Source organism: Hyperolius riggenbachi, chromosome 1 (genome assembly GCF_040937935.1).
Source record: "Hyperolius riggenbachi isolate aHypRig1 chromosome 1, aHypRig1.pri, whole genome shotgun sequence".
Lineage (NCBI taxonomy): Eukaryota > Metazoa > Chordata > Amphibia > Anura > Hyperoliidae > Hyperolius > Hyperolius riggenbachi.
The window spans coordinates 257,223,851-257,247,769 of NC_090646.1; the positions used below are offsets into that span (position 1 = coordinate 257,223,851).

The 23,919-nt window shown below is 43.2% G+C and overlaps 1 protein-coding gene across 9 annotated transcripts in view; it reads right to left on the reverse strand.

Moving 5' to 3' along the window:
• The window catches only part of FAM13A (family with sequence similarity 13 member A), a 397,958-nt gene that overhangs the window by 223,429 nt on the left and 150,610 nt on the right, over positions 1–23,919 (reverse strand). For all 9 annotated transcript variants that reach the window (XM_068233233.1, XM_068233239.1, XM_068233222.1 and 6 more), the window contains 2 exons: positions 21,711–21,779; positions 16,259–16,333 (listed from right to left, as the gene is read on the reverse strand). In XM_068233233.1, the coding sequence (XP_068089334.1) occupies positions 16,259–16,333; positions 21,711–21,779 (144 nt within the window). The remainder of the gene's footprint in view (positions 1–16,258; positions 16,334–21,710; positions 21,780–23,919) is intronic.

The following is a 23,919-nucleotide window of genomic DNA, read 5'->3' on the forward strand; positions in this document are numbered from 1 at the left end:
ACAGCCATTTAGTTTCACATGCTTGATTTTAGTATCAACTATGTAAGAGCACTTTCTGCTTTGAGTAAAAGTTCCACCACTGCCTTTTTTCACAAATATCGTCTTAGCTAAGGCTTGGTTCACACATTAGGCCCGGTCCACTTTTGCGGTAAAAAAGTTCTGTTCGCGGATTGAAACGGATCCTAACAGATGCAAATAGATCCAGTGTTAACCTATGATGTTGATAAAAATGTTACTGCTGAATATATGTTGCTCAGCCAAGTAGAATCTACTTTATTTACACGTTTGCTTGCACTACCTGCATACCCATATAAACTGTTAAGTGGTTGGAAATTGGAAATTTTCTGGTTATAATCAAACACACTTACTATGTTTACTGCACTTTTTCCTTATGTTCTGCCTGTCTGCAAACATCTACAAGCCGCATTGCTACATGTACCCTCCCAATGTACCACACGCCATATTAATTTCACCTGCTCTGCTTTCCTCACCTTGCTCAGCTTCTCATGAACTGTTAGTTCTCCTGAAATCTCGCTCTCCCCCCAGCAGCTCAAAAAACTCCCAAACATTTAAATCCCATTCGCTCACTCTTTTCCTCACTTGCAGATGGTGATATATCACCTAACCTTGGGCCACAGCCTGCTGCCAGACAAGCATTCCCTGCTCAGTTTCTTCACACACCTCACAGCCCTCTGTCAACTAATAGCCTCAACATCCATCTTCACCCCAACCACATTTCCATCCATCCCACCTGCCACGGAACAGCCGTGAGAAATGCAGGCGAATCGGGAGAATTCGCACAGTCCATTTTCTAATCGCTTCCTGGTTAGATTTGCGCAGTCATTGCAGCGAACAGAATGACATTCCTTCTTTTAAAAGACAGGTTTTTTTTCCTTTTACCAAATGGCAGGAAGCCTTCAGCAGGAACTGTCCCAGGCACCCAGCTGTGCTAAGGGCCCATCCATAAGATGAAGTCAGATAAGTAGCCTGACAGAACCAATTTAGAGGAGAGAGAGTGAGACTCTTCGGCCCCGATATCAGCAGGGAAGCCGACACGTAGCCTGCTGTCCTAGCTTCAAAGAGCCCTTCACCTAGAACTGACCTGCTGTAATTCCTAGATGTCTATAATAATCCATAAACTGCTATATTTGTCATATTTCCTGTGTTACAAGGCTGGCAGGCCCTCCAAACTCACAGCGCGTGCAGGGCTTTGCCTGGCGCTGGTACTGAGAACGTTTCAGAACATTCTGAGGTAAGGGCTGTCAGATAGGCAGTTCGAAAGTGCCCTGGTGATACCACAGAGGTCCTACCCCTCATGTTTGGTATCAGGGGGCTGGGTAAATCGGGACGGACCTGAAAATGTTAGTAAATCTGCCCTGACCTGTACAGTTCTGTGAGATAGAGCCCGTATATGATTTTTGGTCCCCAGGAAAGGGGGAGGACTCATCTCATGTTCTAAGGGGGGGGGGGGGGGTGGTTCCCGCCCTCACTCCCTCCTACTGGATCAGGGGTATAAGAATGGCAGAGGACCCAAAATCAATGTCCTCCACTTTGAAACATCATCTTGATTACATCCTTGCCAGCTTGAGGACATGCTGGCATCTGGCTTGTTTGGACTTTGACACTGAGTCCTCCACTCTGAAACCAAGGACTTAGCATTTCTTTCCCAGGAAGGACATATTTCCACGAACCTAAGTATTTTCTCCTTCCTTTTATTTTTATACTGGCTATTAATGTTTCTATAATTGTTGATTTTAATGATTTTCTGTATATATTAATTATTTATATTGCGTTTTTTAAAAACCGACGCAAACGTCCTTTATTTGTTCAGCTACCCTATTATTCAGCCGCACAAACTGAACCCGGGCTTCTGAAGAGTCGCTACTATTGTTGCTAGCTAGAGTGTGTTTAACCGTTTTTATTTGCAGGTCTAAACTTAGCCAGTCAGTGGGTTCCTCTGTCCCATGGTAACAGAGGTGGTGGCAGTTATACCCTGAAATAGTGTGTAATTTGTAATTACCATAACTCACAGGCTCCCTTCTAGTCGGTCTGCGGCCAAATTCCCAGCGGTTTCTGCGCACCGATTGCGACCACCGCTTGCATAGTCTGTGTGCTGAAACCGATTGGAAGGCATTGTGCGTTGCGGCCACCAGGGGTCCTGTGACACCACTCACAAACACACGCTCCCACTACCCTGCGGTCTCTACAATGCCAGATCAAATTTACAGCGGTACACGACCTCTTCCTCTCCAAAACCCTCACCATCCTCGCACACACTGAGACATGGCTCAACCCTCTGGCTCTGCAGCAGAGGCTTCCCTTTCCTATGGGGGGCTTCACTTCAATCACACCCCCAAGACCAAGCAACAAGACCGGGGGAGGGGTGGGTCTGCTCCTCTCCCCATCCTGCACCTTCTGTGTTCTCACCCCACCTCCCTCCCTACAATTTACATAATTCGAGGCCCACACCATCCGCCTCTACCATCGCCTCCCAGGCATTGTTGCGGTCTTATATCTTCCTCCGTCAAGCTCCATTCCACACTTTCGACAACCTTGCCTCCTGGCTCCCACACATCCTCTCATCTGACCTCCCCACCATCATCCTTGGGGATTTCAACATTCCCATTGATGAACCCAACAACTCTGTCGTGACCCGGCTACCCCAGCACCTATTCAGCAGGAGACCTTAGGCGAGTCTCCCTAACACTGCTACTGGCTATAGAGCGCATCCTAGTGGCTGCAGCTCTAGCGCTTTGAGTCCGCCAGGAGAAAAGTGCTATATAAGTGTGTCTTTGTCTTTTTAAGCACCATGGTCAACTCCCTTGGCCTAGTACAACGTATCAACACCCACACTGCAGGTCACACCACTCGACCTTACACTTACTTAATCCACCACCATTACAGACCTTGACATTGCACCCTTCCTGCCCTCAGAACATCACCTTCTCCCCTTCAACCTCCTCACAAAAGGCACCAGCCAACGACCCGGCCACCCACCTACCTGGTCGATGGCAGTGAGACCTATGTCAGCCCAAATACTCCATTCTCCTCCTTGATCTTTCAGCAGCTTTTGACACAGTGGATCATTCCCTACTCCCCCAGTCCCTCTAGTCCATGGGCATTCATGATCTTACCCTGGGCTGGCTCTCATCCTACCTCTCCAACCGCACCTTCACGACATCCTTCAATGAGCCCTTATCCACCCCCAACTACCTCTTGGTAGGAGTCCCCCTAGGCTCGGTCCTTGGCACCCTACTGTTTTCCCTAAACACATCCTTCATTGGCAAGGTTATCTCGTCCGTTTTAACTATCATCTGTATGCAGATGACACCCTGATCTACCGCCACACCCCTGACCTATTCACCACTACCATGGACAAGGTCTCTTCCTGCCTATCAGCCATCTCCTCCTGGATGTCCGCTAGGTTCCTGAAACTAAACCTGGACAAAATGTATGATCTTCCCACCCCGGCCATCCCTGACCCTCCCAGATGTGAATGTCCCTGTTAACCACACTACCATTTGCCCTACCTCAAGCCCGCTGTTTGCGTGTCACCCTGGACTCCGCACTCTCCTTCACCCCCCACATCCAAAACCTCACAAAGTCCTGCAACTTCCACCTCCATAACATCTGCAAGATCCACCCTTTCCTGACCTCTGTCACCGCCTTGACTACTGCAACGTCTTTCTGTCTGGTCTCCCTATGACGCAAACTGCCCCGCTGCAATCTATCATGAATGCGGCAGCCAGAATTATGCACTCCTCCCATCGCTCTACCATGGCGGCTCCCCTCTGTGAATCCATCCACTGGCTTCCTATCCAGTCCAGAATCAGATTCAAGATACTGTGTCTGGCCTACACATCTGTCCACAAAACCTGCCCAACCTATATTTCCAATCCTACCCAGAGATACACACCTAGCCGCTCACTCAGCTGTTCCATTAAACTTTGCCTGACTGCCCCCCACATCACCCAATCCCATGCACGCCTCCAGGACTTCTCAAGAGCTGCTCCAACACTATGGAAATCCCTACCTCCCCCCACTAGGGTTTCCCCCTCCAACATCTTCAAGAAGGAACTCAAAACTAACCTTTTCACTCTGGCCTACAACCCCCCCCCCCCCCCCCCCACTAGTGCTCTAAACCCACAGCTGAACTCTGGTTCCCTACCTTTTGTGTCCCTACCTCTCCCTCCAGATTGTAAGCTTTTGGGCAGGGTCCTTCTCCTTATGCCTCCTACCTGTTCACACACATCCATTACCATACACCCATCCTATGGATCTGAGTGAACTAGACTTGCCTAATTTCCATGCTCCCATCCAGTGACTGACTAAGCATTACCTTGTACTGCGTGATCTGGTTTTCAAGTATTCCTGTATTGTCTTATTGCTGTATGTCACCCCTAAATATTGTCTGTAACCTTAATTAATGTCCAGCACTGCATAATATGTTGGCGCTTTATAAATAAAAATATAAATAAATAAGGGTATGTTCACATCCGTCTGTTCAAACGGATTCATTCCGCACGGTCCGCTGAACAGAACGCAAGTTACCTGCAGCACCATTTTTTCCGGACCGCTGCTCCCAGAAGAATGGAAACAGAAGCTGAAGCGCTGCATTGAGGGCAATGAGAAAATTGTAGGGGCGAGCTAAAGTGTAAACAAGGATGCAGGGAGCAGCTTCTGCCAATCATAGTGACAAGTGCAGCAGCACCGCAGGCAAAGGTGTGGAATGTCTTATAACGTATTAGAGCCCATAAAACTTATTTGAGGCTGTACACATCCAAGAAGAAGATAAGATTTATAGACCATTATATCTCTATGTGGGAGCTGTATATAGGTGGCATGATGGCTCATTCTGCCAATTAGCATGCCCTCTGTCACGGATGGGGTGCGGGGGTGTGGGGGGTGGCAATGGAACTCACTAGTAGCTGCTGCATTTCCTAACCTTGACTTATACACAAGTCAGTTATTTTTTCCAGTTTTTTTAGGGAAAAGTTGGGGGGGGGTGTGTGGTTGGGGAGGAGGGTCTGCTTATACTCAGATCAGCTTATGCTCGAGTATATACGATATTATACACACACACACACACACACACACACACACACACACATATAGTAATAACTTCAATAACCTCAGGCACCAAGAAGTCTGGCTTATACTGGGACTGAAGAGGAATTGTTGCAGATAAGTAGAGATTATCTCCTTACTCAATAATCATAAATGAATCACTTTGGCACTATGAGACTCATTATACCAATGTAACTTGTCAAATTACATGGCTGAAGGTGTGTATTATTAAAACATCTAGGTAAAAAGCTAAACTGTTGCTGTAAGTGGATAAGTTGAGCTAAAGCCTTTGCTCTTTACAGATTTTTTATTTACCAGTTGTGAAAAATACTCCTATTAGACCTACCGGTAATGGAGTTTCTAAGCGTATTCCGGGACAACAGGAGATCCGGTCCCTACTCCGGATCTGGGGAAACCACAATCAAGAAGCATTAAAAGCTCCCGCCCTCCCACATTCCACAGTGCATATAAAAGTAAAACCGAACAAAAAACCACCTGAAATGGAGAGAAATCTATACACCAACTAGTGCTCCATACTGACCCCCCATAGAAAGGTCCCCCATAGACAGGGCCGGGTTATAGGCGTTGTCCCGGAATACGCTTAGAAACTCCATTACCGGTAGGTCTAATAGGAGTATTTCTCTAATCGTCTTCCGGGACAACAGGAGAGATAGACAAGAAGTCTTTTAGGAAAAAAAGACCCACCTAGGGAGGGACATCTGCCACTACCTTTCTGCCAAACGACTGGTCTTGCTGAGACAACACATCCACTCTATAGTGCTTGATAAACGTAGATGCCGTCGGCCAGGTTGCCGCTTGACAGATTTGTTGTATTGCTGCCCCTGCTCTCTCTGCCCATGATGTGGAGAAGGAACGTGTGGAGTGGGCTTTAATATCATTAGGTATAGGACAATCGCTATTCTGATAATCCAAAACTATAGCCTGCTTAATCCACCTAGCTATGGTTTGTTTTGATGCCTGCTGACCCCTATTTTTGCCCGCAAAAAGTATAAACAAATTACTGGACTTCCTAAATTCTCTAGACCTGGATAAATACACTAGAAGTGTACGTCTCACATCTAAACAGTGGAAATCCCTCTCTTTGCTATTGGATGCATTGGTACTGAAAGAGGGCAAAATAATCTCCTGAGAGCGGTGAAATTCTGAAGAGACCTTAGGGAGATAGGCTGGGTCTAATCTTAATCGAACACTATCGGGACATATAATTAAAAACGGATCCTTAATGGACAGTGTTTGTAAGTCCCCAATTCTCCTTGCGGACGTGATAGCAATCAGGAAAGCTAATTTAAAGGAAAGAAGTTTAATGTCAATCTTATCAATTGGTTCAAAGGGCTGTCTCATAATAATGTTTAGAACCAACGACAAATCCCATTGTGGAAAAATCCTTTGCCTAACGGGAGTGGATCTCTGAATGGCTTTAAAGAAATTCCTCACTAATTCCTCCTGTGCCAGATGCCTATCTAACAAAATAGACAGAGCCGAACATTGCACCTTAAGGGTGCTAGGTGCAAGGTTCATTTCCAAACCATCTTGAAGAAAATCTAACACTGAACTAGTCAAATCAAAGTTTCTATTTTTCGTAGCACACCATGCTAGAAAAACCCTCCAGACCTTTCCGATAAATTTTCTGAGTTACCGGTTTTCTACATTTCATAAGTGTCTCAATAACTTTTTCGGAGATACCCTTCTTCCATAAAATTACCCTTTCAGGATCCAGGCTGCCAGTTTGAATAATTGGGGCTTGGGATGTTTCAGAGGACCCTGCATCAATAAGTCCTCTCGCCCTGGAAGAGGAAACGGAGGCTTCTCCGATAATTTCAGCAGGGTTGCATACCACGGCCTTTTTGGCCACATAGGGGCAATCAAAATCATCCTTACTCTTTCTCTTTGAAGCTTCACAAGGACCTGAGGTATGAGAATCAGTGGAGGAAAAGCATAACATAGATTGAAATGCCATGGGAGACTGAGTGCGTCCAATCCCAGAGACCCTGGGCTTCTGTGAAGGGAGTAAAATCGACTCACCTTCGCATTGTCTGGGGAGGCAAAGAGATCTATGTCTGGGACCCCGAAGATCTCTGTTACCTCGGCAAAAATCTGTGAATGGAGACTCCATTCTGACTGATTTATCTGCAGAAAGTCTGCCTCTCGATTCAATACTCCTTTTATGTGGATAGCAGCTAAAGATAGAACTCTGAGCTCTACCCAATCGAAGATCTCTGAGGAAAGGGACATGAGATCCTTGGATCTTGTCTCCCCCTGTTTTGATAGATAAGCTACCGTCGTTATGTTGTCGGAAAAGATTAACACGTGTTTTCCCTCTATCATTCTCTGGAATGATGTGAGAGCTTCCTGAACTGCCTTCAGTTATCTGAAAATGGACGACTTTCTCCTTATGTCTGGATCCCAAGAGCCCTGTGCATGTTGCCCCAGAGCTGTCGCGCCCCAGCCCCATGAACTCGCATCTGAGAAGATTTGTATTGGGTTCAGCTGTCTCCACCATCTTCCCTCCTGTAAGTTCTCCTGTGCTAACCACCAGGCTAAGCTGGTTCTCACTTGATCCGGAATAGTCGTCTGGAGGTCTAGAGAGTTCTGGGACCTGTCCCATTTTGACAGAAGAAGATTCTGTAAACGTCTGCCATGAGACTGAGCCCATACCACAGCCGGAATTGCGGCCGTGAACAGACCCAGAAGCCTCATGATCTGACGAAGGGAACAATCCCTCAACGTCAGAAGCCTCTCCACCTCTACCTGAATTATCAGAATCTTTTTCTGAGGCAGGAAAATCTTTTGCATCACAGAGTCTATACAGTAACCTAAAAAAGTTATCTGCTGGGTTGGGTTTAAGGAAGACTTGGCATAATTTATAATCCAACCTACTCGAGTCAGAGACTGTATAACAATCTCTCTGTGAGCCAGTAAGAGATCCCTTGACTGGGCAAACACAAGAAGATCGTCCAAATAAGGGACAACTGAGATTCCCTGTAGTCTCAGCTCCTTCATGACTTCCGCCAGAACTTTTGTGAAGATGCGAGGAGCTGATGCAATGCCGAACGGCAGCGCCTGAAACTGAAAATGGCGAATCCGCGATTGATCTCGGATCGCGAATCTCAAATATTTTTGATGGCCTGAAAAAAATCGGAATGTGCAGGTACGCGTCCTGAAGATCTATTGAAATAAAAAATTCCTGGCCCTGTAGAAGAGCTCTCACGGAATAAATGCTCTCCATCCTGAACTTTTTGTAATCCAGAAATGGATTCAAGGATTTCAGATTCAGAATGAATCTGAAGTCTCCGTTTGCCTTTTTTACCAAAAAAACGTGAGAATAATAACCCTGGAATTCCTCTGTTCGAGGAACCTGGATTATTACCCTTTTGTCCAAAAACCTTTGAATCTCTGATTCTAGACCCAAAGCTTTCTCCGGATCACTCGGAATCAGGTTGAAAAAAATTCTGTGGGGGGGGGGGGGGGGGGGGGATGAACAGAAAACTGAAGGCGGTAACCCTGCTTTATGATCTGAAAAACAAAAGGATCGGGATTCAACTTCTCCCATTCCAACTGAAAAAAGATTAGTCTGCCCCCCACTGGAAAGACGTCATTTGTCTTGACTGGAAGGTTTGGCGTTTCCAAGTGTGAAACCCCCTCTTCCCTTTCCTTTCGGAAAGGACCACTTCCTCTGCACATTCCTATTCTTAACAGGCCAAGATACAGACTGCTCATTAGTTTGTTTTTTAGCCACAAAAGGTCTTTTCCCCCTCAACGTCCTCTTTTTATTCGGGAATTGCTTACCCCTCTCAGCAGACCGGGATAAAACCTTATCCAGTTCGGCTCCAAAAAGAAGATCACCCTCAAAGGGAATAGAGCATAACCTATTCTTTGAGGTCAAATCCCCCCTACCAGGTTTTCAGCCATATCGCCCGCCTGGCAGAATTAATGAGCGCAGTAGTGCGTGCCGTAATCCTGACCATTTCAGTAATAGCATCCCTCTTAGTAGCCACCGCTCTTAGTACCACCGGTAAGGAAGCTGCATAATCTTTGCCAGGTGCCCCCTTTGAAATTTGAGAAATCAGATTATCCATCCAAATCCTTAAATTCCGTGAAATACACGTGGCTGAAATACCTGGTAGGAAAGCAAATGCTGCCGACTCCCAGGCTTTTTTCAAAAGGCCCTCCACTCTCTTGTCCATAGGGTCTTCAAGAGTCCCTGCATCCTCAAAGGACAAGTTGGAGTCCTTTGAGTATTTAGCCAATGCTGCATCTAACTTAGGACATTTAATCCACTTATCAATCTCTTCCTGGGCAAAGGGGTATTTTTTTTTAGCCGATTTAGGTATAAATAAACGTCTCTCAGGATCCTGCCATTGTGAGGAAATAATTTCTTGTAAAGATTTATGAATAGGGAATACTCGCCCGGAGGCCCTAGCTAAATCAGAATAAACCAGATCCTGGGGAGTTGGTTCAGATATTGTTTCTTTTATCTGCTCAGTAGCATAAACAACTTTAAGTAACTCAGAAGATTCATCTTTGGAGAACAAAAACCTAGGGGTTCGGACTAACTGCTCTGAGTCCGATTCTCCAGATTGAAGTTGCTCCCCCTCTTCAAGGGAAATAATCTCAGAAATCTCTTCCCCCTCTTCCTTTAACTCTTCCTCCCCCTCAGCCCCCAAAATATCCGAAATAGAGGAAGGATGAGATAAAAGCCCCGAAGGACCAGGAAGGGAAGTTGAAGCAGGCCCAGGTCTAGGCTCTGCTGTTGGAGGGATAAAAGACTCTTTAAACTTATCTAAAGTCTCCTGCATTTTAATGTTTACTGATTCCATAACCCCCTTTAAAATGCTGGAAGTCTCAGAGGCTACTAAGGCATCTATGCAGGCTTGGCAAGCGTTTTTAGGGGCCTCAATAGGAATTTTAGTATTACAGAATCCACATCGCTTATACTTTTCTCAGGAACTGTAGCAGAAGCCTTAGGCTCCGACTTTGCCTATAACAGAAATGTGACAAAAGACAATCCACTGAGTTCTATTCTGTTATTACATAAACATAGGCATAAAACTCCTCCAATCGGAGGACTCACCCCACCAGAGGCTGCCGCCGCCTGGGGCTGAGGCTGGCTGGAAGACTTTGCCACCTGTTGTGTCTCCATACTGCCTCGTGTACACGGAGGACGCCAGAATCCGCTCTTTCTCTCTCTGGGTCTCCGTATTGAGCCTCCCCTTCCGCTGCGTGTGACGTCAGTACGCCCCTGCCTGCCGGCGCCTGACGTCAGGACTCCTCCTACGTACGCATCCTCGGAAGTCCACGCGGCCAGACAGACGCGCCCGGCATCCTCCGTGCCTGGCGTCCTGCGTGTGAGGCCGGAGAGCAGCACTGCATCACCCAAAATAAGGCGCTCTCTACCGACTGGAAACCTAGGCCTGCCGAATGCAAGGTACAAAAAACAAAAAAGTGGGAGCTGCTTTTTGACGGTGTTTCCTGGAGGGAAACACAGATGAACTGTGGAATGTAGGAGGGCGGGAGCTTTTAATGCTTCTTGATTGTGGTTTCCTCAGATCCGGAGGAGGGACCGGATCTCCTGTTGTCCCGGAAGACGATTAGAGAAAGATAGCTTTTTCACTGTCTAAGACATGTATCTTGCTGTACTTAAACCGTTGTCCTTTCTCCCTAAAACTGCATGCTTTATTAGGTATTCAAAATGCTAAACGGCAATACATGGCTTACACGGTTTAGACCAGCCTTTCTCAACCTTTCTACCCTGGAGAAACCCTGCAAATAACTTTTTGATCTCAAGGAACCCCTGCAAACAATGTTTTGATCTCGAGGAACCCCTGCATTTATTTTGCAGGAGGCATGGTCTTTAAATGTATATGTGGCTGTTTATTTCATTACCCCCTATTACACTGCGCCTCATTATACTGTCTCCTGACCCCCCAAATTAGTGCTTCTTGTTACAGTACCACCTATTATAGTGTGCTCTATATACTTCCGCCACGATGGGGGAAAATGCCAAGGAACCCCTGCAGAGTACTCAAGGAACCCTGGGGTTTCAGGGAACCCTGGTTGAGAAAGCCTGGTTTAGACAATAGGAGTGAACTGAAACATGTTGGACATATTTCATTGCTGCTTTGTATTTTAAAAACCCAATAAAGCATGCAGTTTTAGAAATGGGCAGATTATTTTTTTCTGGACATTGACGGAGTCTTGCCAATCTGTATCCTGCATGGACAATTTTGGAGAGTTCTGAGTGGTAAGCTGTACCTGCTGAAATAACTTAGATATATCATCACCTGAATAAATAAGAACATTCACAGTTCTGCGATTCCATTATCTATACTGTGCTTGTAAACCACGGGTAGAGAAAGGAATCATCCCCTTCAAACTATTCACATCCTGCTGATTTAAATTCCAGTTTGACGGAGCTTAAAAAGTATCTGAAAGTAAAAAAAGAAGAGATTTTCAGCGAGCAGCGGTGGGGTGGAGGAGGAAGGAAGAAGCCTCTGAATGATCTCCCTCTACTGAGGTAAGTATCTAACGTTAGTATTCCCCCCCCCCCCCCCCCCCCCCGGTTTGCTTTAAACTTCCATAAAACGGAGTGGGCAAATACTGCACAGTCTACAGGTGTTAAGTTGGTAAAGGGCTATTTCAACAGAAGGCTGTAAGTAAAGTCAAATATGGTTCCACAAAGTACTTATTCAAGTCTTGTACACATGTAAAAGGACCGTCGCCTAGCAGGGAACAGGACTCAACCCTTTGGAGTACAGTACAGGACTACATTTGGCTGCTAGGGAGGAGGGCCAACGGAGTGGTGCATAAAAAACGTCACAGGGGGTGGAGTGAGTGGGGAAAACGAAATACTTCAGCTGAATCAAACTGCCAGGTGGATTGCTCGCTGATGTGCTGAAGGAGGTTGGGGGCATCTGTACACACACTAGATTCTCAGCAGAGGCAGTCATTATCTCAGCCAATTTTAATCTAGCGTGTACAAGGCTTCAGTGGGCGGTCCTTCCTATCCATCACAGTCATTTTTTTTTTTTTAAATTAATTCTTCATTTTGGTTTCAGAACTGTTGCTATAGCATACCTTTCACTTGGCGCAATGTAGTTATATGGGGCAGGGTAGGGACACTGATAATCAATAGGGATGTAAAGTGGTATCATTTGTTAGGTTTTTCCATTGTACTGTTCAGCTTAATGCACAATTCCGGGATCTCACCACTGTAGCAAGTAATATTGCAAAATATCACCAGTCCTTGAGTACTGCATGTTCACATAAGTACAAAAAATGTGCACGATAATGTAGTGTCACTAACATGACAGATGCCTTGTGGTTTTCCTGCTCTTTAAACATTGTGTACCCTGTAAAAAGAAATCTGACAACACACCGGAAAACAATTAGCAAATGCAGAAGGGCCATCAAGTGGTAATCTTTGAAAGTCTGTTTATTTTTAGACCACTCATAGAAATATAATGCTGTTTTGTTTTACTTTGTTCTGAGCCTCTGGTGCGTACGTGCTATTTGCTGCTTCCAGGGAGATCTGTAATTCTATAAATACAGGCTGTAATTTTAATCTGTTATTGCATTAAACATAGGAAATGTCATATTAAATGGTGGATAGAAAACTATATATTACACAACAATGATTGATGGTGGATAGAAAACTATGTATTACACAACAATGATTGATGGGAACATGTCTTCATGTAAACCTAAACAAAGGGTAAGGGCCCGTTTCCACTATCACGAATTCGCATGCGGTGCCCGCATGCGAATTCGCATAGCCAGTGCAAGTGGATGGGACTGTTTCCACTTGTGCGTTTTCCTACACGTTTTTCTGTGCAGAAAAAATCTGCAGGGTAGCGCCCTCAGAATTCGCCTGCGTGTGGAATGCAGGCGAATCGCACGCAATGTATTTAATAGGGAAATCGCATGCGTTTTCCCCATGCGTTTTTGCACGATTTCTCATGCGATTTCGCATAGGTACCCATGTTAATTCACACAGGCAGTGACATGGTTAAAATCGCATCACCCTTACCTATGCGAAATCGCGGCAAAAAACGCATGCGGAATCGCACCCGCATGCGATTTTCCTGCGGTGATTCGCCGGCGATTCCGCAATGCTATAGTGGAAACGGGCCCTAAGTGAGTGTGTGTGTGTGTGTGTGTGTGTGTGTGCGGGGGGGGGGGGGGGGGGGGGAGTGGGGGGGATTGGGAAAGGACACTCAGCTGTAAACAATTAAAACACTATTTTGAAGTTGTTCAACCTACCAGACTTCAATTTTCTTATCTGTTTCCAGGTAGGTTAAGGAAGCTTTAACGCATTAGCAGATTTAAATTAAAATTGTAATCGAAAGTGGCTGTTGCACTAAGCCTCTATCGGCATATCTCGGGTGGCAGGGAGCAGTTATACTTACCTGTTCCAGATGGCTTCTTTTCTTCCTCCACCGGTGGCTCTGAACTTCCGACAGGTCTTCTGTGTCCCTTTCAAATGATATGATGTGATCAGGATCCAGGAGACCGTGTCAGCGTTACTGGAAGAGACTCTTCCATCACTGGGTGGCGCTGTAATGCTGACATGGTCTCCTGGATCCTGATCACATCATATCATATCATGTGATTGGATCTGAGAAGACATGTTGGGATTATATCGCTTCCATGGTGGAGGAAGAGGAAGCTGATCCAGCCGTCCGGACAGGTAACTATAAAAGCTCCCTGGCGCCCACTCTGCCAACCCTGCTAGGATGGAGAAGGCACACTTCCCCAGTGGCAGCAAAAATTTGGTTGGCTACTTAAGGGTTAATATATACAAATAAATAAAAAATCTGTACAATGGTATCTCAATCGCACAATCAAAACCCCCATGCTGTGGTTAGTGATGCTCATGTGTACGAGAACTCAGAGATACATGTGATCAGTTTCTAAGGCTCTGATTTGCTGGTGACAATCATGTGCTAAAGCAAAAAAATATTAATAAAAAAAATCAGAGCCTTACAAATGCATCAGCTAATCAAACTGATCCCATGCTTCTCTATGAGTTGTGGCTGCAACTTTATAAAGCGTCTAGTAAAAGACAGATCAATACATTGTTCAAAAAAAAAAAAAAAAACTAAGGCAAATAAAGTCTCTGACTAAAGTAGTATTTTGTCTATGATCATTTTGAGGCCAAGTATCTACCATTATAACTGTTGTTATTTGCTAATGTGGATGCTAGCATATGCCAGAGACTTTTGTAAGTCTTTAGCGGACACTCAAGTATTCTTCTTCACCTCACCGAGCATTCTGCGCTGTGCTCTTCCAGTCATCTTTACAGGATGGACACTCCTAGGGAGAGTAGCAGCAGTGCTGAACTTTTTCCATTTAACCTCCGTGGCGGCAAGCCACCGTGGAGGATTTCTCAGGCCCTGGTGGTTCGATTTGCATAATTTTTTTTGTTACACGCAGCTAGCACTTTGCCAGCTGCGTGTACATACCGATCGCCTCCGCTCCGATTCGCCGCTACCCGCCGCGCCACCCCCCACCCCAGACCCCTTGCGCAGCCTGGCCAATCACCGCCAGGCAGCGCTAAGGGGTAGATCGGGACTCCCTCCGACACCATGATGTGGATGATGTCATCCCGATCGTCGCCAGCGGCTATCATGATTTAAAAAAAAAAATGTAAGTGCTGCGCTGCCACCTGGCGGTTTTAATAGACCGCCAGGGAGGTTAAACACAATTTGTCTTACTGTGGACTGATGAGCTGCAAGGCTTTTGAAGATACTTTTATAACCATTTCTAGCCTTTCAATTCTTAATTGTAGGTCTTCTGAGAGCGCTTTTGTGCAAGGCATCATTCACATCAAACAATGCTGCTTTGGAAAAGCAAACCCAAAACTGGTGTTTGTTTTTATTGGGAAGGGCAGCTGTAACCAACATCTCCAATCTCATCTCATTTATTGGACTCCAGCTGGTTGAAACCTCAATCCAAATGTCATTAATCTAGGGGTTCACATACTTTTTCCACCTGCATTGTGAATATTTACATGGCGTGTTCATTAAAAACAAGTGAACATTTAATTATTTGTGTGATATTTGTTTAAGCAGACTGTGATTGTCTATTGTTGTGACTTAGATGAAGATCAGTTCACATTGTATGACCAATCTGTACAGAAATCCATATAATTCCAAAGGGTTCACATACTTTTTCTTTCTAATGTACATGTATTGGTGGTTCAGGGAGTAATATTATACAGTGGTTAACTCTGCTAAACTTCAGCAAACGCAGTCGGAATGTGCCATAATCCAAATTACCACTACATTAAACTTTATTCTTTTTCCGACAAGACACAACTATGTCCATCCTCACCTTTGGACACCTTCAAAAAGTCACTGCTTGAGATTCTCATGCAGTATTGGAGAAAGACCTTCGCTTCTGTACCCATGCACTATACAAAGGCCCTCTTGTTCTTTTGTTTATGTCCTTAGTGGGCTGATTATTAACAATGTTCTACTATATTTAAATGGGTTTCAATTCACTGGTCTATTTGTTTTGCATACTACAGTCATATGTAAGCAAGGTGGTAGGTCACAATAAATTATAAACCACTGAACATATACTTAAACACACGCTTATAGGAAAGAATGCTGATAGGAAGAAACAAAATATATCTCATACGTTCTATTTCTGGAATGAAAGGGCAGGAGATTACAACACATGGTTTCAATCAAGATAACAAAATGTATTTACTGAACAGATATCACATCATGGGAATCAAATGTAATTTAGTGTATCAGAATCTGATAACAAATGCCCTGTAACATCTAAACCTGACTGTAAAACATTATCTTATATTATTTTCCATACAAATTTTGTAAAAAAAAAAAATCACCGTTTCTGCAAATAAAAATAAGAATACCCTCTACATTTTCTTCATAGATCCTCAGTGAGATCAGCCAGCCAGCTCATTCCCCATCAGTCTAAAGCCATGGCTCTTACAAGAAATTGGCATCCACGACCGGCCATTTGTCAGCAGGGAAGCAAGACAATTACCAATATAGCAACCAATAGCTTTCCTATTTTCATATTTTTTTGAACAGCGAGGAAGTGTTCAACAATGACCTGATTGTCTTTAGAATTTGCCCTTTTCAATTTGGGTTTAATTGTTACTATACATGTATTAAACAGAATGTTCTGTCTCACCTACCTTTGTTCTTGGGGACAGTTTTGATGTTTCTAAATCAGTTTTTGACATCTTCCCGTTTTTGTCTGGTGTACGGACCTGTGTCAGATAAATAATATTAATCCAACTAAGACATGAAATTGAGATCAGTCCTTTAGTTCTTCCTATATATTGGCACTGGCACTTGTTTAAGCTATATGCGTGATTCCTGTGATTGGATGCATGGCCTAGGTAATCTAGAGTGAACAGCCAATACAGACAAATAATGATGTGGATATGTAGATAGTCCACTTTAATTCCGCAACTTCAACCCCGTCTTAGTTAATGCTTTTAACTTTTTAGGTGGCTGTGAGACTGAAGGGTGGTTGGATGTGGATACACAAACACTTCTGGTACCTGCTTATTCTAGAAGAAATAATAGTGACAGGCCAACTATATTGAAAAAGGTTTGATGTGTCTAGCTAGATCACATGTATCAAGCTCCAGTCCTCGAGGTCCATAGCCATGCCTGTGATTAGGATGGACTGAGAAATGGATAAGTCTGTTCTACTTGATGAACCACATCTTTCCTGATTCAGTCCCATCAATTAATTTAAGTGGGCCCAAAAAAATTGAGGACCTCGGCCCTTGAGGACTCATTTTGCTACAGCATCTCAAGCAGCCAAATCTGACATGGTTACCTTATTAATATCGCATTTTAGTTTAATTTTACTGTGATATGATTCCACTTATATAACATTTTCTTAATTGGGTGATTTATAGTGAGTGCTTTTTATGTCAACTATCTGTTTAACATGTATTTAGCTGTTGAGGTGAGACAACTCAGGAGTAATGAAACATAAGATGCCATTTTATTCCTACTTGGAAATGATCCTTTTGTCTCGGAGGCAGTACATCCTGATAGATGGTTCCACCTATTTACAATCAGGCAGAATGAAAGACATGCCCACAAAAAATAGGATGATGACTTAAAGGGAGCCTGAGACGAAATAAGTCTCAGGTTCCATACTTATGTGAGACTTCCTTAAAGATACTCCGTAACAAAAATTGCATCCTGTTTTTTATCATCCTAAAAGTTCCAAAAGCTATTCTAATCTGTTCTGGCTTACTGCAGCACTTTGTACTATCACAGTCTCTGTAATAAATCAACTTATCTCTCTCTTGTCAGACTTGTCAGCCTGTATCTGGAAAGCTGCCAAGTTCTTCAGTGTTGTGGTTCTGCTATGAACTCCCCCTTCCAGGCCCCTCTATGCACACTGCCTGTGTGTTATTTAGGATTAGAGAAGCTTCTCTCTTCTCTCTTATCTTTTACAAGCTGGATAAATCGTCCTCTGAGCTGGCTGGGCTTTCACATAGTGAGGAATTACAGACAAGGGCAAAGCTGTTTGCAGGAAGAAAAGAGCAGCCTGAAACTTCAGTGCATGAGAGATGCAGGGGGAAAGAAACACACAAATGATCTCTTGAGATTCAAAAGGAAGGCTGTATACAGCCTGATTGTGTATGGATGTATTTTCTATGTGTGGACATACTGTACATTAACCTACTTCCTGTTTTGGTGGCCATTTTGTTTGTTTATAAACAAACTTTTTAAAACTGTTTTTAACCACTTTTAATGCGGCGGGGAGCGACGAAATTGTGACAGAGGGTAATAGGAGATGTCCCCTAACGCACTGGTATGTTTACTTTTGTGTGATTTTAACAATACAGATTCTCTTTAAGCCCCTTTGAGGCTGCTCGGTCCCTCACCGCCTCCCTGAGTGGCTCCTGTCCCACGCTGGACAGCCCGATAGCCTGGCTGAGTCAGGATTCTCATGCATGCATGGCCGCTATGCGCAACCCCATGTCCGGGAACGCTCTGAGCACAAATAGCAAAATTAAAAAATAGCAAAGTAGTAAATTTATTGGAGGGAACAGAGTGGGGGTAATATCTGTGCTGCTTCTGAGACAAAAGTTTAAAAAATTCCCAGGTAAGAACAAAAACTGGAACTTTCCTCCATGTCCTTCCAGCAAAACCTTACAAGAGTTAATACAAGTTAACAAAATTTGCATCTAATGATTATTCTCTCATTGACAATTTATAGAAATAAAGCACACAGCAAAATGTGGATTTATTTTTACCTCTGACACACATCTTTGGTTTTCCTATCATTTTTTATTTCTAAACTTCTGTCTTTGATATGTACCGGTAGTCCAATTTATGCCTAATTTTAGTAAATACCAAGGATTACATATAGAAAAGAATTTGGCCACTGCAAAAACAGTCAGTCTCTCATGTTTTATCTTTATAGGTCCAAGTATCAATCTGAAAAGCTATGCCTTAGTTTTTAGGAACTGCTGACAATGCTTGTAATTTCTAAATAAAAATATTGTTATTCAAAGCATTATTTTAAAAGGATATGACAAAACATCAAAATAAAAGAAGGGTGCAGTGTTTGCACAACTTGAATAATTAGAGAAATAAATCCTGCTTACTCTTAACCACTTCCGTACCTGCTGTCTCTGGCAAGGACCAGAGATTTTTTTTTCCTGCAAAATAAAGAGCGATTACTGTGATTAGCTCACAGTGATCAAGAGGTCAAGAGCCAATGAAATAAATATGAATCCCTGCTGTCAGCATGAAAGCAGATCAAGTGGGCTGCAGCATCGCTGGACCGGTGTGAACGGCAGGGTGCACGTGAATGCGGAAATGGCTAAACATTACCACACCACCATACTGACTAGGAGCAGGACCATAGGCAGCCAGGCCACGTAAAACCGAACAGATGAAGAAAGATCCGCTCAATCCAGTCTGTTAAAAGTCTGATTTTTATTTAAAGATGAACATACTGGACAAGGCAAATCAGCTCACGCGTATCGGAGCTTAAAGAGGAACGCCAGTGAAAATAATGTAATAAAAAAAAAGTGCTTCATTTTTACAATAATTATGTATAAATGATTTAGTCAGTTTTTGCCCATTGTAAAATCTATCAAATCCCTGATTTATATTCTGACATTTATAACATGGTGACATTTTTACTGTTGGCAGGTGAAGTAGCTGCTGCATGCTTTTTTGGCAGTTGGAAACAGCTGTAAACCGCTATTTCCCACAATGCAACAAGGTTCACAGACCAGAAACTGACAGGAGTATATACTCAGAATTTCTTTGTGGGAGGGGTTTCACCACAATATCAGTCATACAGAGCCCCCTGATGGTCTGTTTGTGAAAAGGAATAGATTTCTCATGTAAAAGGGGGTATCAGCTACTGATTGGGATAAAGTTCAATTCTTGGTCGGAGTTTCTCTTTAACACTCACTCCTTAGTCGTAGCTGACTAAAAAAAAAAAAAAAATCATAGAGCTCAACTTTCCTTGCTGGTTTTGTGATTATACAATTTTATTCAGCTGATCACCTAATCAGTACCTCATAAAGCAGAATGGGGTGTGCTTGTGTAGGGATTAAACGCACACTGGCATGGACTGGTTGTCATATTAATTGAGATGCTGACTTAAAAATAAAGTGCAATGGTTGCTCCCCCTGCCCCCCGAGCTGTATCGCAGATAAACTTGAAATAACATAACATGGGACACACTGGCCATAATACTATTTAATAAATTAAATTATATTTGAAAAAAATGTTAGTAACTACAAATTCCTTACGGCTGTGTTCACAAATACATTTCATCTCTTTGGCAAACATAGCAATTATACATGCTGACATGTACAGAGGCAGCTGGTCTCAAAATGCACTCAGATGCTATGATTGTTGTCAGTAAGTCCTTTTGAACAGCAGACCATGGCATCAACACACTGGAATGTAAAGCCAACAGTGAAGATTGCACGAAAAGAGGTTAAAATGCACAACGTACAACATGACCACCAGAGTATCAGATAAAAAGAGAGGAAATTCCTGCTTGGCCTACAAATCCTATGTTGTTTACAGAGACTTTGTAGTGCACATAATGGCCACATTTTAACAGCACATGACTTAAAATCACCAAAAACACACATGAATAATATTGAATATGTGCAATATTGAAAATCTGATCCCCCAAAAAACATGTACATATTCAGTTATTAACAAACTGAACATCACTGAGCTTAATTTAGTGGTAATATTTATTTAGACATGTATTCCAGTAAAATAGAGAAAATATTTATTAAAAAACAATTACATTTTATAATTAGCAAAGGAATGATTTATTTCTGGCCCTGCTACAAAACAGCTGGCTTTATGCATTGAGTACCTTTGAGTAAACAACTAGAGATGTAGGCGAACAGCTCGCGAGCTGCTCACCGCAAATAGTGGGCCTTGTACTACTTCTGGGTCGCAATGTCCTGGAGTAGTACGCTTGCCTGTGTCTGCACGCGTCCTTTAGTACACATGCCCTGGCCCGGTGGTGCGCGTCATTGCAATCAGGGACGCGCACCGCCTGGCCATGGCATGCGTACTAAAGGACACATGCAGACACAGACATACGCTCTACTCCGGAACATTGCGAACGGGAAGAAGTACGCGGCCAAACTGCCCATAGAGATTCGCTGGTGAGCTGTTCGCCAACATCTCTAAGAACAACCTACGTCTGACCTCCCTGCGCATCTCACACTACCATGCGAGACTGTAGAACTTCTCAAGAGCCCCCACTCTCTGGAACCCCCTTTTACCACCCACCAGACTCGCCTCCTTCAATCCCTTCAGACAAGCCCTCAAAACACACCTCTTCAAGATTGCCTCCCCCATCAATACCAAAACTCGCTCTGCTGAGCTGCTATTATGCAATCTGTACCTGCTGTGTCCCTACCTTCTCCCTTTAGATTGTAAGCCTCTGCCCCCCCCCCCCCCCTTCAAGTGTACCCAACTGGATCATGCACCCCCCCTTCACCAGGGATCCTTCCTGTGGACCTACTTGAATTGTGGTCTCCAAGACTTAAACTCTGTTGCATGATTTAGCATCTTGCACCTTGTTGTCTGTCTCTCCATCTATTGTTCAGTACTGTGTAATATGTTGGTGCTTTATAAATAATAATAATAATAATAATAATATATCATAATTTGTATTAGATTGCATTAATTACCAGCCATACCACCATGCCTGTGCAGCCTGTAAGTCATGGAGTGATCAGGGAAAATATGTAATTAACCTTACCCTGGAGGAAAACGTTGGCGCTATTGAATTCCTGAAAAATTAACACAGATGCAGGTTAGATGGATAAGGTACTAGAACCTTTGATTCTCTATTACCAATGGCTGCCTTCTGGGTGATTCCAATTACCCTATGTTAGGAGAATTTGGTGTTCATCACCACTCCCAAATGGGGTTACGGACATTCCTACTATGGAAATCTAGGGGGCAATGGGTGAGACAGCAGTCTGGTTTTATCCAAATACAGTGATGAACTGGGGTCTCAGGAAGAACAAAGACTGCAAGACTATGGTGGTTAGGCTGCTTGGAAAACATGCTTACCACCTGATTCACTTAATGCATACTACTAGGATTTACCTTTCTTGGCGATGGACTTAAACCAACTTCAGTACTACTTGATTTTAAAACAGCAGTAGAGAGCTCATCCTATTAAAAACAGAAAAGTGCATTCAAGTTATGATACCCAATTACCATTTGCAGTGGATCATATGTTTCTGCTGGGTAAAAATATGCGGTAGAAGAAGAGCAGAGGAGGAGGAGGAGGAGAAGCGCTTCGTAGTGAAATACTGTTTAAACATAAAATTCGCGCAGAGTTAAAATGCAGTTACAAAGTTGCAGAAAGTTGAAAGCCTGTAGTTGGGCATTAGCCCTAAGCTTGTCCCTGAGTGGTTGCCTCCCTCCTGCTGTGGCCTGCAGCGGTGGACGTTTCGTCTGATGGTGGTGGAACGCGAGCCTTGCGACCCCCATCGGACTTCTGTGAGCCAATGATGTCACTATGTGTTACTGCGTATCAACCCCTTCATCAGGTCTTCATGGGATACGGCGAAATCAGTAGTGACGTCATTGGCACAATTAACAACCATCATGAAAACTTATAAAATTGAAAATAGTTACATACAAAATATACATTTTTTTTAAAGTAACATGCAGAAAAATCTGACATGTTTTGGACTAATAAATCATCTCATGGTGGATTCTCGGTTATTTTTTTTTTTTATTTACGAACAATATGAGGGAGAACTAGGGTCCTAAAGAGGAACTATAGTGAATAGAACAATGAATACAATTGCTAATATTTTACAATATTAATTTTTAAATGATTTAGTCAGTGTTTGCCCATTGTAAAATCTTTCCCCTCCCTGATTTACATTCTGACATTGATCCCCAGGTGGCATCTTTAGTCCAGCTACTTGATCTCTGCGGAATGTTCGTTACTGAAAGTTCTTTGCACCGGGGGAAATATTGCTTGCATGGCAGTTGCGCAAAGTACTTTCCACATTGTGGTTCCAATACAGCAAACTGTCAGGATCATCACACTGTGGGAGGGGTTTTACCACAATATCAGCCACACAGACCCCACTGATGATCTATTTGAGAAAAGGGAAAGATTTCTCATGGGAAAGGTTACTACAGCTACTGATCGGAATGAAGCTCAAGCCTTGGTTCAAGGGAATCTGAAGTGAAAATAAACTTCTGAGATAATGATTTGTACGTGTAAGGCCTCTTGCACACTAACAATATGAGACGCTTTTCTTTGCTGCTAATGTTCCATTTCTTAGCTGTATCAAGCCTCTTGCAAACTACATGCGATTCAGATTTTCTTATACCTCCTATTTTTGATTCAGATTAAAAAACGCAGCAGCATGCAGTACGTTTTTTTTAATCGGAATAAAAAATCAGATCAGATAAAAAAAATCAGAATTGCATGTAGTGTGCAAGAGGCCTGATACAGCTAAGAAATTGAACATTAGCAGGAAAGAAAAGAGTCTCATATTGTTTTACAGTACAGGAAGAGTTAAGAAACTTCAGTTATCTATGCAAAAGAGCCTCTCTGAGCTCTGCCAACTTGGGTCACTGTTTTCTGGAGCATTTATACATAAAAAACAGACAGAGACAGATTTAGATAAGATTTTTACTGCAGGGAAGTTGAAAGGGTCATTAGCTCTGCTTGTGTTATAGTGTAAAATACAGAGCGTGGCTTGTAATTGCAAATATGACAGGATTATGCAAGGATTATAATATATATATATATATATATATATATATATATATATATACATATATACACACAAAAAATTAAAATACTAATGTTCTATTAATTCTCAGTACATCATAAGGTGTTTTTTTCACTTCAGTGTCACTTTAACCACTTAAGCCTATCTGGACAAACAATTCTCGTCCAAATAGGCTGCATGTGCTCCCGCTGCCGACCGTTAGCCCATCGATCAATGAATGGGATTATAGCTCCCATTCATTGATCAAAGTCCCCCGCAGAAAAACCGACAGCCTCTTATCAGAGGCTGCGGTTTTACTAAGTAAAAAAAAAAAGTTTTCCGTCTTCATTCTCGTTCCTGGAAGCGAGATCGATCGCTCCCAGGACTTTTTGACTGTGGCCATCTTGTGGCCAAATAGTAAAACTACATTCACATCCATTTTTTATTAAATAAATACATTATATTACATTTAAAATTAGCTGTTTACCTCCCACACCAAAAATTACCCAAACACATTTTTTACTAAAAAAAAAAACAACATAGTTACCTAAGGGTCTGAACTTTTTAAATAT